Genomic DNA, 21,892 nt, shown 5'->3' with positions numbered 1-21,892 from the left:
GGGGGTAGTGATGTGGGAGGGTGCACAGAAGGTGCTGGCTTTTTAGTAAAATCTTAAACTAAAGCCAAATCTATTCTCTCAGGTAGATTAGGGTTTCATGGTACCATTGAAAGACGTCACAGGAATTCTTTAGGTCATCTTTTATTCCTAAATAATTACCTAAAACAGTTGTCATTTATGGTAACTGGCTATGTAGAAAGAAACAATGATTGCTTTTCACAAGCTCTTCAATGCTTTTAGAGCTCTTTCTAAGAAAGTGCTGCAGACATAAAAATGGTCTTTCTTCCTGTTTCCTCCAGAAATTTGCCTGCTTAAAATAGAACATTCGTAGGATATCAGTAATAGGAAATAATCCTCCGAAATAGACAGCACAATGACAGAGACTAAAGAGAGAACTTACTCACTGTAAAAACCCAATGGATTGAGTTCTCTCTAATGTAACACAAAGGCACTTTGAGATATTGTCTACGACTACACTATTCCTTATATAAACAGCTCCCACAGCATATGGAGTAAATTAAAAGGAGTCGTCTATTGATCAAGTGTTTTTCTATGCTTGGTACCCATTCCTTTTCTTGCATTAGGCTATAATATGTGTGGTTGATATTTATCACCATCAAAGAAAATGAAAATCTACTCATTACATTGCTATTTGTGGGAGGTTGCTGTGGTCAACTTACCTGCTGCACAACAGTGGTTATGTAACAAAATTAGTTTGCTAATTGTGAAGCATTCTGAGATCACTTGAGACCACAAAAGATATTTTAGAAATGCGAAGTCTACTTTTCAGTTTAGAAATAAAATATGGTATGATGTATTTTCAGTTTGAACTCTATAGATGATCGGTAGTTCTTACCAGTGGTGGTTCTAAAGAAAATGGTGAATCCATCTTGATTTGAAGAGACTCAGATGGGCTTCCTGGGCTGTCACCAGCATCACGCCCTTCACTGCCTCCCCAAGTCATAATGTCCATATTCCCTTGATTGGTATTTAACATTTTTAATTCCAGTTCCAGCTCTGCCTCAAGTTCTGCTTCCTCCTTCGCCTCTTTATTGCTCTCCTCCAAGTGTTTCATCAGTACTGCGATGACCACGTTCACCAGTACAAATTGAGCTGTCAGTACGAATGAGACAAAGTAGATTGGGGATACCACTGTGTTGTAACATGTGCCTTCTTGGTTACAGTCTCGTAAAGTATCCTGCCAGTGGGGTAAAAGAAGCAGTTGTTAAAGAAGTAAGCCAATTCCAGAATGAGTACAGAATCACAAGGACAAACGAATAACTGCACCAAGCTTAGATTAATTTTAATGCACTTCTTGCCCTCCGAACAAACTGTACCCTGCTGTAACACATGTTTCTCAATTAAAACATCTACTTCCAGTTTAATATTGAATTTTAAAAATCTTGCAAAGTGAAAGTTATTTAGTGCTCCAGTTTAAAATGAACGCATTGGGAAACCAGAGGAAGAATTCCACCAAAATAGTATTTATAACAATATATTGGCATTATTTCCAGAGGAGAAGATACGGCTTGAGAGATTAATAAAGGACATTAAAATGATGAAAAGATTGATTGGATATTGGTACAAAGACTACTGGTGGTAAAATGAATTTCTTCCCTTTGTTAATAGTTTTATGCACATTCCAAATTTAATGAGAGAAGACTGGTTGGTAATATTACCGAATTCTTCAAATTTTTGAAAGAGAGCACAGGATACATAGACCATAGAAAGTATGCCGTGGTACCCTGAGTCGAAACCATCAGATATTATCAAACGTTAAGGCAGGTGCTTGACAAGTAATTGTTAAATAATTAAGAAACGAACACCAATTAAGTAGATGGGAAGGAAGTTGAAGGCAGGGACTTAACAATCATTCTTCTTTGAAACAATGACAATGACATGAAATGTTAACTTTGTTCTTCTTTGAAGATTCTACCTCATCTGAGTGACCCCAACATATTCAAAATAGATGATGTGGATGTCTGCCCCAGCAAACATTTTTGAGACCTTGATATATACAAATCATCTGCTAGCTTTGCTTGAAATATAACCATGACTTCACTTGAGAAGCAGTTCAGTACTAGTAACATAGAAACATAGAAAACCTACAGCACAATACAGCCCACAAAGTTGTACCGAACATATCCCTACCTTAGAAATTACTAGGCTTACCCATAGCCCTCTATTTTACTAAGCTCCATGTACCTATCTAAAAGTCTCTTGAAAGACCCTATCATATCCGCCTCCACCACCGTTGCCGGCAGCCCATTCCATGCACTCACCGCTCTCTGAGTAAAAAACATACCCCTGACATCTCCTCTGTACCTACTCCCCAGCACCTTAAACCTATGTCCTCTTGTGGCAACCACTTCAGTCCTGGGAACAAGCCTCTGACTATCCACATGAACATTGCCTCTCATCATCTTATACACCTCTATCAGGTCACCTCTCAGCCTCCATCGCTCCAAGGAGAAAAGGCCGAATTCACTCAACCTATTCTCATAAGGCATGCTCCCCAATCCAGGGAACATCCTTGTAAGTCTCCTCTGCACCCATTCTATGGCTTCCAGATCCTTTCTGTGGTGAGGCGACCAGAACTGAGCATAGTACTCCAAGTGGGGTCTGACCTGGGTCCTACAACATTACCTCTCGGCTCCTAAATTCAATTCCACGATTGATGAAGGCCAATACACCGTATGCCTTCTTAACCAAAGGGTCAAACTGCGTAGCTGCTTTAAGTGTCCTATGGACTCGGACCCCAAGATCCCTCTGATCCTCCACACTGCCAACAGTCTTACCATTAATACTATATTCTGCCATCATATTTGACCTACCAAAATGAACCACTTCACTCTTATCTGGGTTGAACACCATCTGCCACTTCTCAGCCCAGTTTTACAACCTATCAATGTCCCGCTGTAACCTCTGATAGCCCTCCACACTATCCACAACACACCCAACCCTTGTGTCATCAGCAAATTTACTAACCCAACCCTCCATTTCCTCATCTAGGTCATTTATAAAAAAATCATAAAGAGTAGGGGTCCCAGAACAGATCCCTGAGGCACACCACTGGTCACCGACATCCAAGCAGAATATGACACGTCTACAACCACTCTTTGCCTTCTGTGGGCAAGCCAGTTCTGGATCCACAAAGTAATGTCCCCTTGGATCCCATGCCTCCTTACTTTCTCAATAAGCTTTGGATGGGGTACCTTATCAAATGCCTTGATGAAATCCATATACACTACATCTACTGCTCTTCCTTCATCAATGTGTTTAGTCACATCCTCAAAAAATTCAATCAGGCTCATAAGGCACGACCTGCCCTTGACAAAGCCATGCTGACTTCTCCTAATCATGTTATATGTCTCCAAATGTTCATAAATCCTGCCTCTCAGGATCTTCTCCATCAACTTACCAACAACTGAGGCAAGATTCACTGGTCTATAATTTCCTGGGCTATCTCTACTCCCTTTCTTGAATAAAGGAACAACATCCGCAACCCTCCAATCCTCCGGAACCTCTCCTGTCCCCATTGATGATGCAAAGATCATCACTAGAGGCTCAGCAATCTCCTCCCTTGCCCCCCACAGTAGCCTGGGGTACATTTCATTCAGTCCCGGTGACTTATCCAACTTGATGCTTTCAAAAAGCTCCAGCACATCCTCTTTCTTAATATCTACATGCTCAATCTTTTCAGTCTGCTGCAAGTCATTGCTACAATCACCAAGATCCTTTTCTATAGTGAATACTGAAGTAAAGTATTCATTAAGTACCTCTGTTATTTCCTCCGGTTCCATATACACTTTCCCACTGTCACACTTGATAGGTCCTATTCTTTCACGTTTTATCCTCTTGCTCTTCACATACTTGTAGAATGCCTTGGGGTTTTCCTTAATCCTGCCTGCAAGGCTTCTCATGGCCCCTTCTGGCTCTCCTAATTTCCTTCTTAAGCTCCCTCCTATTAGCCTTACAATCTTCTGGATCTCTAACATTACCTAGCTCTCTGAACCTTTTGTAAGCTTTTCTTTTCTTCTTGACTAGATTTATTACAGCCTTTGTACACCACGGTTCCTGTACCCTACCATAACTTCCCTGTCTCATTGGAACGTACCTATACAGAACTCCACACAAATATCCCCTGAATATTTGCCACATTTCTTCCATAGCAGTTGAGATCCTGGTGACTTTGAAAGTGTCAGTTCATTATTATTTTTCTTTTCTTGGTAGATTTTCTAAATAAGAAATCAGCTGCTTATTTGAAGCTTTGATAGTTGAGTTGGACTCTTGAAGTTTAGTTTGGAAACATGTGGGATGACCATTTCCAAAGGCAACAGGAATGTTACTAAAGGAGGAAAAACCTTACCTTCATTATTCCATTCCAGTTGTCTCCAGTTGATACACGGAACAAGGTGAGGAAAGCCATCCCAAAGTTTCTGAAAGTGGCATGTCGTCCCAAGCCCTCACAGGGATGATAGACATCACATTCTAAAATTAGGACATCAATAATTATCAATACATTTATATGAAAAACATTTCTCAGAGAATAGGGGAATTTCTGGATTTTCTGATAGAGCTTTTACATACGTCCTGTGTAGAAGTTCAGGACTCCCTCTTTGTTTATTTATTTAGAGATACAGCGTAGAACAGGCCCTTCTGTCTAATAACAGGACAATTTACAATGACCAATGAACCTACTAACTGGTAAATCTTTGCACTGTGGGAGGAAACCGGAGCACCCGAAGAAAATCCATGCCCTCGTGGGAAGAATGTGAAAACTTTCTTTGAGAGAACACTGGAATTGAACTCTGTACCCAACGCCCCGAGCTGCAATAGCGTCCTTCACTGTGTTACCGCAGCACCAATGCAGGTCCTTTGGCCCACCAAACCCATAGCAACCACTAAACATGCATTTTTACAGTAATCCTACTCTAACCCATTATAAACATAAGAAAGTCTACAGATGCTGGAAATCCAAAGCAAAATACACACAGTGCTGGAGGAACTCAGGAGGCCAGGCAGCATCTAAAGAAAAGAGAAAACAGTCGACAATCGACAACAGTAAACCTGATTGAATGTTTTGGCCTGAATCATCGACTGTTTACTCTTTTCTGTAGATGCTGCTTGGCCTGCTGAGTTCCTCTAACCCATTATATCTCCCTCACATTCCCATCAACCCTCCTCAACCTGGATATTAATGGGATGCGGGAGCAAACTAGAATATCTGGAGAAAACCTGCACAGTTGCAGGGAGAATGGATGAATTCCACACAGACAGCATCCAAAGCAAGGATCAAAGGCATCAGCTCTACCAGGGCACTCGTCCTTCAATCATCTTCAGCTTTCAATTAGTTAACCCTTAAACTATGCTTGAGATAATTAAGTCTAAAAGTGTGGATAACAAATATTCTTTGTTAAGAAAGCTTTTACTACCATGTTATTCAAGAATGAATTATGTCACATATTATTATCATCAAACTTTATATGTACCCTCATGAGCAATTCATCCAAGTGCTATCTGTTATTGCATCCATATCGCAACTAAGGATCACTGGAGTTAACAACACACCCATAAAATGCTGGAGGAACTTGGGAGGTCTGGCAGCATCTATGGAATAAACAGTCAACGTTTTGGGCTGAGACCCGTCTCAGGACTGAGAATGAAGGGGGAAGGTGCCAGAATAAAAGGTGGGAGTAGGGGAAGGGGGATAGCTGGAAGGCGATAGGTGGGTGGGAAAGGTCAAGGGCTGGAGAAGAAGGAATCTGATAGCAGAGGAGACCATAGGATAAAGCGAAAGAGAAGGGAACCCAAAGGTCAGAGTGGGAAATAAGGAAGGAGCGGTGGGATGGAGTGAAATTTGTTTACCAGAAGAAGAAATCAATTTTCATGCCAGCAGGTTGGAGGGTATTCAGATGGAATATAAAATGTTGCTCCTCCACCCTGAAGGTAGCTTCATCTTGGCACAAGAGAAGGCTATGACTGACACACCAGAATGGGAATGGGAATTAAAATGTTTGGCCATCAGGAAGTCCCGCTTGTGGTGGATGGTGCAAAGGTGCTCAATGAAGCACTGGAGTAAGTGTAAAATTAGTAGATGTCTAAGAAATGGCTTATCTTGTTTCATCGCTATAGATTTGTTAATTGGAGACCTACTACAATATGGGCCTACATATAATTAGCTACACATGAAGGCTAATGGGTGTTAGAGTCTTCTGTTGTTTGCAGCTATTGGAAACCTCACCTGTTCAAAGAACAAAAATTAATATTCTGCAGAGTTTGTGATGACTAATCTCTGTCCATATTATGCATTAGAAAAATAACAGATTGAGATACAGAGTGTGAGTAATTTGCAGCTTTTTATGGGGAATGGTAACATGCAGGGAGGAACATTCCAAACATCACCACCACTGGGGAATTGCTGTGTTATCTGTTGTTGGCTAACTGATAAAAATGAATTGTCATATTTGGGCAACTATCCATTCTTATGATGTCACATTGTCAAAGGGCAATTAAAATGAAAACAATTGTAGGAACTAGGGATGGCTATCAAACAATGAAATATTTGCTCAAGATAAATATACTTCAGTATGCATTATCTCACCTAGGTCCCCAAAAAGTTCAACTCCAAGAGCTGCAAATATGAAAAACAGCAGCATGAACAAGAGACCAAGATTTCCAACCTGTAAGAAAAGAGAAAGATCATGAAGTATTTCTCCATGGCTGAATGTTTAAGACTTGCACAAAAGATGATTTAATTAACTTAACATCTTTTGTCTAATGAATACTAATCTTGAACCATTCTAAAACTTTTTTTTTGATAAAATGATATTGGAATATTTTCTGGAAGTTTCTAACCCATTACCACCCAAAATTAATTAATTATAATGGGGATACATGCTGAAAATTGTAGATTCAAGGTGGGATAGTGGAATAGAAATTATTGATTGGAATATCAACATACAAATGTTTAAGATGTTAATTTCACATGCACTTTACTTTTAAAGGAGACTTTAATAAACTAAGATTAAATATTAATAGTTAATTATTCATAGGCTAATATCCCAAATGGTAACTTCTTGGCTCATACTCATTACAGGAGGAAATGTTTTTAAGTAAGTGTCAAATAAATGAAAGTGTTAAAAAGCAGATAGCAGACAATAGAACATCACAGAAATAGAAATCACTTGGATCAGAGACAGAAAAATGATCAAAGTTTTGAGATTCCTGTCTCTACTTTCTGGTGGATTTAAAAGATCACAAAGCACTATTGAAAGAAGAGCAAGGAAGTTTTCCCCTGTTGATCTGGTCAATAATCATCCATTTATCATTCTCAATCAAATAGATTACTTGGTCACCATCTATTGTCATTCTGGAAGCTTGCTGTGCTCTGTTCCCTTCATTAGAGGAGTGTTTATAATACCAATGTACTACAGGGACTGTGAAGTACCTTGGAAAGTCCTAGTGATGTGAGATATTATATCAATACATGATTTTTTTCCATTCTTTCTTAAACACAATACAGAGAATGGACAAAGCCTTCGATCAGAACATTGCAGACGAAAAGAAATGAAGAAGTTGATAAAAATAAAAAAACTATTACTTATATTTCAAAAGTCTAATCCTAGAAATTCAATTAAACATTGTAGACTTCTCCAAATTTTCAGACTGGAAGGAAATCATGGCCATTTCTGGGTTATGTTGTGTCACTGTGGAAATTTGAGCATGATCCACCTTGTAATCTTAAGGAAGTTTCCATGCCAGGAGATCACAGGGAAAAGACATCTCACATCCAAGATGTGCTGCTGATTTGAATCCTAAATACAGTTCCTACTAGTGCCACTCTCCGCCTGATCCCATCCTAGGACACAACACAAATTCAGCTGAGACAGTCAGTGGTCACCAACCTCTTACATTCAGCCTCAGAAAAAATTCAAAGTATATATATGTCACCATAAACAACCCTGAGATTCATTTTCTTGAGGGCATACTCAACAAATCTCTAGAATAATAACTATAAAAGAATTAGTGAAAGACCACCCAACTAGAGTGTTCAACAAACTGCAAATACAAAAAGAATAAATAGTAATAACGAATAAATAAGCAATAAATATTGGAAAATGAGATGAAAAGTCCTTGAAAGTGAGTCCATTAGTTGTAGGAGCAAGTGAAGTTGAGTGAAGTTATACCCTTTGATTGAGGGGTAGTAACTGTTCTTGTACCTGGTGGTGCGAATCCTGCGGTTCCTGTACCTTTTTCATGAAGGCAGCAGTGAGAGGTCTTAGGTGGTGGGGGTCCCTAATGATGGATGCTGCTTTCCTGCAATGGCATTTCATGTATATCTGCTCAATAGTTGGGAAGGCTTTACCCATGGCAGACTGGGCTGTATCCATTACTTTTGTAGGATTTTCTGTTCAAGGACATTGGTGTTTACATATCAGGCCATGATGCAACCAGTCAATGTACTCTCCACTACACATCTATAGAAGTTTGATGAAGTTTTAGATGTCATGCTGAATCTCTGCAAACTCCTAAGGAAGTAATAGTGCTGCTATGCTTTCTTTATAATTGCACTTAATTGCTGAGCCCCAGATAGGTCTTCCAAAATAATAACACTGAGGAATTTAAAGTTGCTGACGCTCTCCACTTCTGATCCTCTGATGAGACTGGCTCATGGACCTCTGGTTTCCTTCTCCTGAAGTCTATATTCAACTCCTTGGTCTTGCTGACACTGAGTAAGAGGTTGTTGTTATGGCACCACTCAGCCAGATTTTCAATCTCCCTCCTATATGCTGATTCATCACCACTTACAATTCAACCTATGACAGTGGTGTTATCAGCAAACTTGAATACGGCATTAGAGCTGGACAGTCATAAATATAACCTAAAAGCAGAGTTTTGACTGTTGCACATCTAGAGCAGAAAGCCGGTGGGCACCTCGCTTAGGATCCCAGAATTCATAGGCTTATACATTGCAGTCCTGAAGAATCATGAGGTAGTGTTTCTGAATGGTGCATGAACACTACAAGCAGTTTTGAGGCTGAGGGCAGGGATGACTGGCAGGGCTAGTGATTGGAAGAAAGGCTGGGGCAAAGGGGCAGATGGCTGCAATCACTAATTGAAGGATAAAGTCTGGCTCCATTATCAGTAAGTCAGGGGCAATGACGAATTACCCTGCTACCAAGTAATGAGGAAGAGATTGTGAGTTGGGGACATTGGTGATTTTGAGGAAGGGGTTTGATTTAGGCAGTAATCCATGAGGCAGTTGTGAGGAGATAAATAAAGAAGATCCCATGAACCTACCCAACAGGGTTTCACATTTTTTTGGCAAGGGCTTACAACTCAGAGTAGAGCTTTTAAAACTTGGTTAGAGCTAGAGTGACAGTGGTGTTTCAGAATCTCTGAATAATTTCTAAAGAAATATTGCACAGGGAGTAACAGCACCGTGAGCACGCCCGTGGTGGAAAATACACCCTCCACGCAAAAAGGATTGCAATTGCAATTGACAAGTCAGATTTTATGTATAGTAAAGTCTCTTGGGAGTGGGCCATGTCCACTTTCAGTCATAGTATCCGAAAAACACTGTATGGCTGAATTTCTCTCCGGCTATCAATTCAATACTAGCAATGAGATTCAGGAAAGAATAAAAAGTATTTCTTTTAAAAAGTTCTAAGTTTCACTGTCAGGGCATGAGCTTTGACCCAAAGGTCAGACTGAATTAAAGGTTTATCATTCCTTTGACTTTTAAAGGCTTTTAGTAAAATCATGTCAGATCTCAAGCTATCATTCAGTGTACTTGTCATCTGTATGGATATAACAATCTCATGCTCACTAACACTTAAGATGGCTGGTTGAGTAATGGCACCATAAAAATTCTCTTCTGAGCCAAGAGGATTAAGATTCACTGTTACAACAATCCAGACAGATTTCGAATGTCTTAACAAGTCGATGACAAGTCTCCTAGGAGTAACTGGCATACGTCAGAGAATGGTTTACAAATGTTTCTGTCTTTGAATGGAAGAGAGATGGAATTTTTCATGTGAACCTGAAGCACACATTCTCGTACAGTGGCAAAGGAGCAGATACTCGTGGGGACAAGAAACATGCATTTGGAAGCAAAAACCTATCTTTTATTAACTATCACAAATGATTGAAAAAGTTCTGGTTAGGTGTTGCAAGGATTTTGTTTGCCCAGCTCAGTACTTCACATACTACTGGAGACGAGATCCTTTAGCTTGCATTGGACATCAGTTTGTGAATAGAAATGCACTGTAAGGAGTGTAAAGTACCCGATTAATGGCACCCTGCACTCTGAACACAAGTTCTGATTTGATTGATTTGCTGATCAGCCACTAGTTTCCAATTTTTAATATTGTATTTTTCACCTTTATGTACTCACAGTTGCACCATGTCCTGAGGACACTTAAAACCTGCATGATGAATTCCTAACCCTACTCCTTGTCGATGTGCCAAAGGCTCACCGTGCCTTGATCTTCTGTTGATGGGACTACTCCATGGCTGGTTTTCTCACCGAGAATGGCTGGTCAACCAATATATTCTAGAAATAAGCAGGATTTTCATGATCTTGGCATTTTCCAGGATCACCATCCATCAGTAGTCCCTCACTCAACCTCAAATGCAGTCAGCATTCTCCTACATAAGGGTCCTTATTGCTGGACCCTCCTACGTAATTGCAAATATCAGTCCACTGGGTCTGGAGGTGACAATGACGATGAGATTTATCATCCAAGAAGCTAAGGTGGGATTGGAGGCAGTCACTGTTGTAGCGCTGGAAAATAACAGTATGTGTGATAGGAGTTGAAAAGACAAATTTATTTGCAAAAGGATGATGATGAGGTGGGTTCAGTCTCTGCTCAGCAGTTTGCAGATTGAGAACACTGCAGGTTTACACGTTTCCTTTGAAGCCTCTCTAATCTCCTTTTCCTTTGCAACTGAAACAACTCAAATCATGGATCGAGGCAATGTCCCTCTCTGATCTGGTGAACATTAGTGGTGACTTTGGAGTGTCCACTTTGAAGGTTACAGCTTTAACTTGCTTGATGTTAAACATTAATGGTGGCCCAGAGTGCCGAGGTGATGTATCAGCCTAGAGCATCTAAAATGTACACTTGCATGAGATGTTTGCACTGAAAAAAAATCACTTCAGAAACAGGTTTAATATCACTGGCATACATCATGAAATTTGCTGTGCAGCAACAGTACATTGCAATATGTAATAACTATAAATTACAAAAAGAATTATATATATTAAAATAAACTAAGTAAGTAGTGCAAAAAAGAGATGAAAAAATACCGAGTTCTTGGGTTCATCATCCATTCGGAAATCCGATGGCAGAGGGGAAGAATCTGCCCCTGAAATGTTGAGTGTGTGTCTTCAGACTCCTGTACCTCCTGCTTGACAGTAGCAATGAGAAGAGGGCATGTCCTGGCGATAGGGGTCCTTAATGATGGACGCTACCTTTTTGAGATTTTGCCTTTTGAAGGTGTCCTGGATGCCTGGAAGACTATTGCCTATGATGCAAACAGCGGAGTTTACAACTTTCTGCATCTTTTTCTAATCTAAAACTGGCCCATTCATACCAGATGGTGATGAAACCAGTTAGAATGTTCTCCATTTGTGAGTGTCTTTGGTGATATACCAAGTCTCCTCAAACTCACAATGAAGTATAGACAGTATTGTGTCTTCTTTGTAATTGCAGCAATATGTTGGGCCCAGGATACTGTATATCCTCAGAGATGTTGATACCCAGGAACTTGAAACTGCTCTCACTGTTGATCCCTCAATGAGGATTGGTGTGTGCTCCCTCGCCTTCCCCTTCCTGGTCCACAATCAATTCCTTGGTCTTACTGACATAGAGTACAAGGTTGTTGTTGCAACACCACTCAACCAGCTGATCCATCTCACTCCAGTAAACCTCCTCATCACTATCTGAAATACTGCCAATAATAGTTGTGTCATTGGCAAACTTATAGATGCTGTTTGAGCTGTGCCTACCCACACAACCGTGTGTGCAGAGAGAATACATCAGTGGGCTAAGCATACATCCTTGAGGTGTGCCAGTGTTGATTGTCAGTGAGGAGGAGGAGATGTTATTTCCAATCTGCACAGACTGTGATCTGTTGGTGAGGACATCAAGGATTAGCTGCAGAGGGAGGTACAGAGGCCCTAGTTTTGGAGCTTGTTAATTAGAACTGAGGGTATAATTGTGTTGAATGCTGAGCTTTAATCAATAAACAGCAACCTGACATAGGTATTACTATTGTCCAGGTTAAGGTTGCTAAGGCCAACTGGAGAGCCAGTGAGATTGCGTATGCTGGAGACCCAATGTGGTGATATTCAGACAGACAGAGAGACAGACATACTTTACAGATCCCGAGGGACACTGGGTTTCGTTACAGTCGCACCAACCAAGAATAGTGTAGAAATATAGTAATATAAAACCATAAATAATTAAATAATTATAAGTAAATTATTCCAAGTGGAAATAAGTCCAGGACCAGCCTATTGGCTCAGGGTGTGTGACACTCCGAGGGAGGAATTGGAAAGTTTGATGGTCACAGGCAGGAATGACTTCCTATGACTGCAGTGAGTCCAGGCCCATACTTAAGCAGGAGTTGATTCTGGCCATGACCAACCTCTCAAAGCACTTCATCACAGTAGATCTGAGTGCCACTGGGCAATAGTCATTGAGGAAGCTCACCCTGCTCTTCTTAGGCACTAGCAATACTGTTGCCCTTTTGAAGCAGGTAGGAACCTCCAACTGGAGCAGAGAGAGATTTAAGATTTAAGATGTCCTTGAATACTCCTGCCAATCAGCTGACATGGGTTTTCAGAGCTCTACCACACACACCATTGGAGCCTAATGCCTTGTAAGGGTTCACCCTCATGAAAGTCAATCTCAGGTTGGGCTCCAAGACAGATCACAGCATTGACGGACGATGCAGGGATTCACACAGCTATACTTTTATTCTTCTTTTCTAAGTGTGCATAAAAGATGATGATGCTCATCTGGGAGTGAAACAACACAACCATTCATGGTGTGTAGGAAGTAATACTTTCACTTTGTAGGAAGTAATAGCCTGCATCTGATTCCGTGTCTAACTTCAAACGGAATAGATTTTTTCACACTTAAAGTAGCCTTCAGTAGGTTGTACCTGGATTTCTTGAATGTTTTTGGATCACAGCTCTTTAATGCCACAGTTCTAGCCTTTGGCAGACTATGAATCTCCTGATTCATCAATGGCTTTTGGTTTGAGTATGTCTGTTACATTCATGAAGGCATACACTCCTCCACACAGTTCTTGATAAAGTCAGTGACAAATGTGCCATATTCATTCAGACTTGAAGATGAATCCCTGAATGTTCTCTAGTCCACCAACTCAGCAGTCCTGTAAGTGTTCCTCCACCTCCCTTGACCATACCTTCTTGGTCCTCACCAATGATGCTGCGGTCTTTAAATCTCTGCCGATAAGCTGCAAGTAGAAGTACAGCCAGGTGATTAGACTTTCCAATGTGTGGTCGTGGGATAACACAGTAAGTGTTGTTGATGGTGGTATAACTGTTGTCAAGTGTATTGGGTCCTCTGGTTCCACTGGTGATATGTTGGTGGTAGTTGTTCAGAGACTTCTTCAAGGTGGCTTGGTTGAAATCTCCTGCAATGACAGCTCTCATGCCCCACTTTAACTTTCCAAGTTGACATTCAATGTTGATGACCATAGTGCTGAAGTGAGATTTTTTTTGTCCTTGTTTGTGGTCCAACTGACTTATCGTAACAGGCAAAACATTATTTAAGATCTTTTAGATTATTTCTACTGACATTGAAACACTTTGGACTAAAGGACTGACTTCAGCATGTTCCAGATTGCAGTGTGGTGACAGGGAGGGATGGAATTGGAATTGGAATGGATTTATTATTGTCACATGTGCTGAGGTGCAATGAAAAGCTTGTCTTACATACCTTTCATACAGATCATTCTGGTGCAGCCAAGTGTAATGATGGAGTAGACAGGGATGTTAGATAGCATTGTAAACCACTGTGGAACTGTCATTTTCTTGTGGCAAAAAGACCACAAAACAGGACAGTATCCCCTGTTGTAAACATACTAGATTTCAAGACTATAAATAGTTCCAACTTAGCATGTAAGATTCCCTAAGAAGTTCCATGCTATTTGTGTAAAATTTCAGCAAAGGTGCTCACCTGTGGTAGAGCCTGGATTACTGTGTTTAGCAAGGCTCGCATTCCCACTGCCATCTTCAGGAGCTTGAGGACTTTTTGAGGACATAAGCAAAGATTGTAAATGCCAGTAAAGCCAAAACATTTCATATGTTTTCTGACCACTTGACCTTAGAATGTCTAAGAATGTTCTGTTTTAATAAGTTGATTAATAAGTTTTGTTTGAAAGTGCCAATTTCACTTTTTAAGGTTAATGATATTGTTCTACCTTTTGATACTTCAAGACTAAATAGTTGCTATTCAGTCTCACTGGAAGTTGGCCTTATAAAGAGATCAAACATCATCTGATCTTTGCTGGGTGTTCATGCAGCTCAGAATTATAAACAGGCGTGTTAAGCCTATAGCTGCACTTTAGAACAGCCATTGAAATTATACGCCATTTGAACAAAATACCATTTGGCATTTTGGGACTAATCTGCTAATTAATTAGATCTAAGATTATCTTTAACTTAATTTTATTTACACAAATCCTTAGCAGCACTACTCAGCAAAAAATAGTCCATTTTAGTCTTAAAATCTCCTTTAATTTCTATCTATCTGTGGCCTTTGGGAAAGAGTTCCAGACCTCTAGTACCACCTAGGCAAAGACATGCTGCTGAATTTACTCTTCATCCACTCACCTGCCAAGATTAATTTACTCTTTAGGGGAGAAAGCTCAAATTCTAGACAAGGTCTCAAAAATCAGCGTAGGTGATTGGCGAGAGATGGGGCTAAGGCATGGGAGGAGAAGGGAGAAGTTTTGATTTGGACCAAATGATCTGGCAGGTTTCCATTCCTTTTGCTGTCACCAGGAAATTCAAACCCTGGAATTAAGTACTACAATTGGCCACTGTGTCTGGCTTGCCTCTTTGAGGTTCTCCTTGCTCTTTTCTATGTTGTTCCACTAAATTTATTTATTTATTGAGATAGAGCACAGAATGGGCACTTCTGCTACCCAGTAATCCCCTGATTTAATCACAGAACAATTTACAATGCCCAATTAACCTATCAACTGGTCAGCAACACACACAAAATGCTGTGGAACACAGCAGGCCAGGCAGCATCTATAAGGAGACCTGACGAAGGGTCTCGGCCTGAAATGTCGACAGTTATAGATGCGCCTGGCCTGCTGTGTTCCACCAGCATTTCGTGTGTGTTGTTGTTTGAATTTCCAGCATCTGCAGATTTCCTCGTGTTTGCTCTATCAACTGGTATACCCTTTGGACTGTGGGAAGAAACCAGAGTGCCTGAAGGAAATTCACGTAGTCACAGGGAAAATGTACAAACAGTGAGAATTGAACTTGGGTCACGGTACAGTAAAGCGTTGTGCTAACCACTACGCTATCGTGCCATCCTTTTCATTAAAAAAAAATCTAATTCTTTTACAGAAGATATTACTGAATCTAATTCAATCAAACTTAGAGGCATTGCATTCCTGATTGCAACTCACTGTTAAGAAAAACTTTCCCCATTTCCCACTCTGGTGCTCATCTCACCCAATACTTAAAACACATACTTAATTTTAAGGAGTTACTTGAGAGTAACTCTACAAAGGTACATGAATCCACTCTTCAACAGGAATTTTAAAAACACCTTAATGAATAATGTTTTACTGACCTCTAGCAATCCGGAGAACTCTCATGATTCGAATAATAGTGGGATTTATTGGCAAGGAGGCATTCACCTCAATCTCTTCGAGGGTGATTCCCATAATAGATAACAATACAATAGCTAAGTCCAGCTGGTTCCATCTGGAGTTAAATCACAAAAGGGGAATTAAATGTAAAACACAACATCAGAATCAAAGTTACATACTGTATGCTCTAAATGCAGAGAAATACAGTTAAATAAATGATCATATTGACATACTGCCTTCATTCAACCTTTTTAATCAGTAAGTCCATATGTTACAGCTCTTTGCTTTTATTTCCGAGTTTGCTGATGCATTATGGTTTTGTATGCCTAGTGATTTTTAAAAATCTTTTTTTTTTTACAGGATGCAGATGTCACTGGCAAAGCCAGTATTTTTTGCAAGTAAGAGTCAAGGAATTATAGATTTATAGGGCACAGAAACAAGCACTTTACCCTTAAATGTTTATGGCAAATATCAAGATACTTACCCATATTAACCTCATTTAACAAAAGATGCATAGATTATTAACCATACAACATTCTTTACATTTTCTTGTACACTGGTACAGAGTATTTGCTTCAATGTATATATTACATTGTGAAATTTGCTATTCCATATGTTTTGTCTGCCTTTCATGATTCTAATTTTTCAAGGTGCTGAATAACAATTGGGACTAAATAAACACAAACAATAATTAATGAGGGAAAGAAGCTGAATTAAGGAGAATAAAATAAGTAAAATTTACACTAAAGATAGCTAAAACCAATACCTTTCCATTAGATTCTAGTCTTAGTCAGTGCTTTAAATCTTTCTGCATCATGTGCTATATCTAGTCACAGTATATTAAAGCAGAAATTACTCCTCATAGGATTAAAGTACCCTGTTTGCCAAATATGAAAATTTGTTTTTGCTAGAAACTCCATGTTTTTCTTGTGAATGCTGCTTATATGATGCTCTGTACTTGTGATGTAACTGCAAAATAGTTTCTCATTGCACCCGTGCATATGTGCACTTGTGCTTATGAGAATAAACTTGAATTTGACGTTGATTTTTGACCTTAAACAAGGAGGGTTAAAGATAAGAAGGACTACCAGTTGAACTTGCGTCTTCTCCACGCTAATAAAGCCAAACAAAATCATGGATACAGTATCATTACGCAGTATTGCAATGTTTACCTATCCTTGAAGAAACGGCGGAAACCAAAGGCCACTAGTTTGAATACAGATTCCAGGACAAAGATAATCGTGAAAATGTAGTTACAGATCTTAAGCGCCTCGTCAAGGATCTAAGAAATTGCAAAGATTAAAAGAAAGATATTATATCAGAACTATTACAGATTTGTCCTTGGGAATATATATATATATGATACAAAATTATAGAATCATATAGTACAAAAACAATCATTTGACTTGTGCCTCTGACTCTTTGAGAGAGATCCCTGCTCTTAGTAAATATTTGAAGGGAAGATATTTATCTTTTTCTCTTCTGAAAATTATTATTGAATCTGTTTCCAACATCCTTTTACAACAACTCACTCTGACCAAAAAATAAATTCCTCCAGATGGCTTTAGCTTGTTTTCAAAGACTTTAAATTCATGGATTCTGGTTATGGACCTATTTCCTCCTCCAGCTCCAAAATTATGGATAACCTGGGGATTCCTTGCTCTTCCCCAATTTACAAGTACCCAACGAACGAACATTTGGGAAACCAGTGGAATGGATTTGCGGCTCCTGTGGAATTACAGAGATTTTCTGTCATGTGGAAAATTGGTTCACAGCCATTTCTGCCTTCTGAACTGTTTGGGTTGTGACTGTTCTTAGGAACAGAACTCTGCTATAACCTGGGGAGTACTTGCATTTCCTTACGAAATTTGTTTTTTTGTAATAAATTTGTTTCATCCTTGAATTTCCCGTTCAGGAATGCACAAATTAAGTGATGTAATCAATATATTATACTCATTAATGCGATATACATTAATAATCACGATGTTCCATAGTGCTACATGTTAAACTGAATGGACTAAAGCCGGGCAAATCACCTGGACTTGTTATCCTGAGTCTTAGTAAAACAAAGGCTACAGGGATGTGGATAAATTAGTTGTAGACATCCAAAATATGTTAAATCTTGGAAAGGCCCCAGCAGATTGGAAAACCCTAAATCTAGATTGCAGTTTGAGAAAGAAGGCGAGAAAGAGCAATTAGTTTAACATCAAGAAAATGTTAAGAACAATTAAAGACACTTAGAAAATCATGACAAGATTAAGCAGGGGCAATGAGATTTTACGAAAGGGCAATTGTATTTGACAAATATATTAATTATTTTATAAGATTGTAACTAGCTGGGTGAATAGAAAGTAAGCAATGAATATATCGTATTTGGATTTCCTGAAGATGTTAAGTTACCCCACAAGAAATCATTGCTTGCATATCTGAAGGTGATATATTAACATACCGTAGGTAGAGAATTTGTTAACTGGGAAGACAATGGTGGGAATAAATGGGTTATTTTCAGATCAGTAAACAGCGACTAGTGGGTTGCCCTGGGGATCTCTACAGTGATCTTAGCTGTTAACAGCTAACATCAATGACTTAGACAAAAGGACTGAGTATAATATATCAGCATTAGTGAAGATACAGGTGGGTAAGTTGTGAGGAGGACACAGAGTGTCTGCAAATGGATAGAAACAGGTTTAATGAGAGGAAGAAAATGGCAGCTGCAGTATAGTGGACAGAAGTTTGAGGTAATCAATTTCAGTGGCAAGAAAAGAAAGGCAGAATTGATTCAAATGATGTGGGACTATTAAATATTCACGGTAGCATAGTGGTTAGCACCAAACTTAACAGTATGGGTGATCTGGGTTCAATTCCCACCACCGTTTGTAAGGACTTTGTACGTTCTCCCCGTGTCTGTGTGTGTTTCTTCTGGGTGCTGCAGTTCCCTCCCACAGTCCAAAGACTTAACGGTTGGTGGGTTAATTGATCATTGTAAATTGTCATGTGATTAGGCTAGGATTAAAATCAGGGGTTTGCTGGTGGCACGGTTCGAAGGGCCTATTTCTCGCAGTAGCTCAAGAAATAAATAAGTAAAATAAACAGGAGTAGGAGTGAGACATGTGACTCCCAAGAATGTTAACCATTCTATATAATTCTGCTCTTTGTTCCCTTTTCAGCTTAACCTCTAGAGCTCTTTATTTCCCATTGCACAAAAAATCTACCTCATCATTTAACATATCCAGTGACTCAGCATCCAATACCCTATGGTGTAGCAAATGCAAAGACTTGCAAGCTTCGGAGTTCAGAGTTCAGAACTTTCTCTGAAGTGGCTCATCCTTTATCCTGAGACTATGTCTGCTGGTTCTTGACTCTCTTGGCAGGGGAGATCTTTGTAGCACATTCAGAATTGTGTACCTCTTACTGAGTTCACCTCTCACTCTTTTATCACTCTTTTTTCCAGATAGTCTTTTTGATGGATCTCCATTGCTTTAATTGCAATGCAACATCATGAGTGGTATCACAGCAAATAAGATTCACCTGAATACAAATAAGCACAATCCACATGTCTGAGCCTTGGGATTAGTGGACAAAGAGTTAACATATTTCTCTCTCTTCTTCAGTAGGGTAAAATATGTAGGTTGACATCTCCACTAAAACATCTAGTGAGGAATGCTTTAGGAACTGGTTCAGCATCCATCCATACACTAATACCACAAATAATTCCCTTGTTTTCCAAAGTGGAGAAAGATTTTTTATTTTGTTATTGTGCCCAGTGGTGTCAACTCTTCAACTATAAATATATTTTCATCCATTTTGCTTCCTCTTCTATAACCTTTCTTTCACCATCTTGTAAATAACATGGAGGAATGCTGGAGTTACAACAAATGAGATGTTACAAGACATTGCAATTGACTTTGTCAATCACCAGGGGAATTTTCTTCCATTCTGGAATACTGCATTGGGTGAAAAACATTAATTCAGAAAACAGGAGCTAGTGTTCAAGGAGTCCATATCATGTTGGTGGGGAAGTGGAAAAAGAGCCAATCATTACCACAGGAAAGTGCAGATGCCGAAAATCCAGAGCATCACACACAAAATGCTGGAGTAACTCAGCAGGTCACGCAGCGTCTATGGAGAGGAATAGGAAGTCAGCATTTCAGTCTGAGACTCTTCTTCAAGACTCATGGTGTTTTCATAGTGCTCTTTCTGTTAGGTGGTACTCCTTCATAGTCTTACTTCTTCAGGAGATTACTAAAGAATATTTATTTAGAAAGTGTGTAGATTCCCATGTCAATGGCTAGGAACTGAATTTATGTTAACCAGTTAACAAGATAGATGCCAGTGTAGATGTTCCAACAAAAAAAAAAAACAGCACTCCTCTTCTTTGGCTCTCTATTAATGAGCTTTCAACTTTTCATCATGTTTCTGTGGAGGTTAAAGTCTCATATTGGCTATACATACTAATATATTTAGCTATTTTATTTTATTCAGAGATACAGCATGGTAACAGGCTCTTCTGGACCTATGAGTTTGTACTGTCCAATTACATCCACGTGACTAGTTCATTTTCTAACCCATATACCTTTGGGATGTGGGAGGAAACTGGAGCACCCAGAGGGAACCCACACATTCATGGGAAGAATGTACAAACTCCTTAAAGGCAGTGGTGGAATTGAACCCTTGTTGCTGGTGTGGTAATAGGGCTATGCTAACTACTGTGCTAGCATGCTACCATTATGTCAGTGGTCAGCTTGCTAGAAGTTATCTTAGCACTGGCACAGTCCTATTCTATTGTATTGTTGCATTCCATAAACCTATTTGGCAGATTTGGATGGATCATCACAGATGTCTTTAAACATGTAACCATCCATGAGTCTTCAGACACTTCACTCTGCTGCCAATTCCTACTTTGGAAGAAGTTGGTGTTAAGTGGTTGGATGTGATCAGCCTCAGAACTGTGATATATTTCTGATTTGATAAATAAATCAGCTCTTACCTTTGGTTGCTGATAATGTTCCATTGCCATGGTGATAACATTCAGCCCAATCACAACAGTGATGAACAAATCCAAGTAATGACTTGTGCACATTTTGTGGATGAAAAGACGAGCAGGAGAATAGTCAGAGTAATAAGGTTTACACTGTGCTTCTAAATGGAGGCAAGATATTAAAGAAAGTATATTTAGGTCAAAGTGACATTTTCTTATGCTGTTATTTTGCCATGCATAATTGAGTTAACATAATGCCAGAGAATTGGTTATTCAGTGTCAAAAGCAACCTGCAAAATCAGAAATAGCACCTGTTTATTGGAAATTCAGATCTGTAGAACTCTAGCTTGGCATTACATAAATCCATTAATGCCTATTAATCATTATGTGATGAGTTCTACGGAGCTTAGCGCCATGTGGTTGTTAATTGTTATAATTTGCCTAATTCCCTAGCTTCCCCACTTTACATTTCAAAGGCGAGGATCTATTCATAAATTTATGATCTATTATATCAAACCGTTTTTTAGCCAACCCACAGCCTTCCTCAGACTTACTCAGGAACTTCTAGGTCATACTATCAACACTCACGCCACTTGAATATTCTGTGCATTCTTTTTAAATTACATTCATTAGAGAATGATGCCAGTGACAAATTCTGGTGTGACCAAAGCTTGAAACAGAGTAAAGAACATTGTTAGTGAATCCAGCACTATTAATATTGGGCTGGAAGCTTTGCTTTGATATTTTTCTGTTTCTGGTACAAAATACACATTTTAACAAATAAAGCTTCTTGTCAACTTTCTACACACTTTAATTAATTAGCTCCATTCCCATGCTGACTGAAGTATTAAGGTTGGTAGGATTGTTCTTTTGACACTGAATGTCTTAAGTAACAATCATGAGTAACATGCAGATAAAATTAGTCTCCAAAGAGACCCAACTACTACCCATTAATTTTGTGAAGTTCTTAATAATTTAAGCAGCAGCGCTACAATTAAGTTAGCTACATTTTATGTTGGACTGCTCAGTACAATCACAGGCAAA

The 21,892-nt window shown here is 39.3% G+C and overlaps 1 protein-coding gene across 2 annotated transcripts in view; it reads right to left on the bottom strand.

The window, feature by feature from the left end:
* cacna1g (calcium channel, voltage-dependent, T type, alpha 1G subunit) overlaps nucleotides 1–21,892 on the bottom strand; it is a 315,144-nt gene that overhangs the window by 55,134 nt on the left and 238,118 nt on the right. For both annotated transcript variants that reach the window (XM_073026745.1, XM_073026746.1), the window contains 7 exons: nucleotides 20,858–21,009; nucleotides 17,043–17,152; nucleotides 15,852–15,985; nucleotides 14,220–14,290; nucleotides 6,605–6,683; nucleotides 4,370–4,491; nucleotides 857–1,198 (listed from right to left, as the gene is read on the bottom strand). In XM_073026745.1, the coding sequence (XP_072882846.1) occupies nucleotides 857–1,198; nucleotides 4,370–4,491; nucleotides 6,605–6,683; nucleotides 14,220–14,290; nucleotides 15,852–15,985; nucleotides 17,043–17,152; nucleotides 20,858–21,009 (1,010 nt within the window). The remainder of the gene's footprint in view (nucleotides 1–856; nucleotides 1,199–4,369; nucleotides 4,492–6,604; nucleotides 6,684–14,219; nucleotides 14,291–15,851; nucleotides 15,986–17,042; nucleotides 17,153–20,857; nucleotides 21,010–21,892) is intronic.

Source organism: Hemitrygon akajei, chromosome 22 (assembly GCF_048418815.1).
Source record: "Hemitrygon akajei chromosome 22, sHemAka1.3, whole genome shotgun sequence".
Lineage (NCBI taxonomy): Eukaryota > Metazoa > Chordata > Chondrichthyes > Myliobatiformes > Dasyatidae > Hemitrygon > Hemitrygon akajei.
The sequence above is the reverse complement of the archived record's forward strand: the minus strand, read 5'-3'. Positions and strand labels throughout refer to the sequence as shown.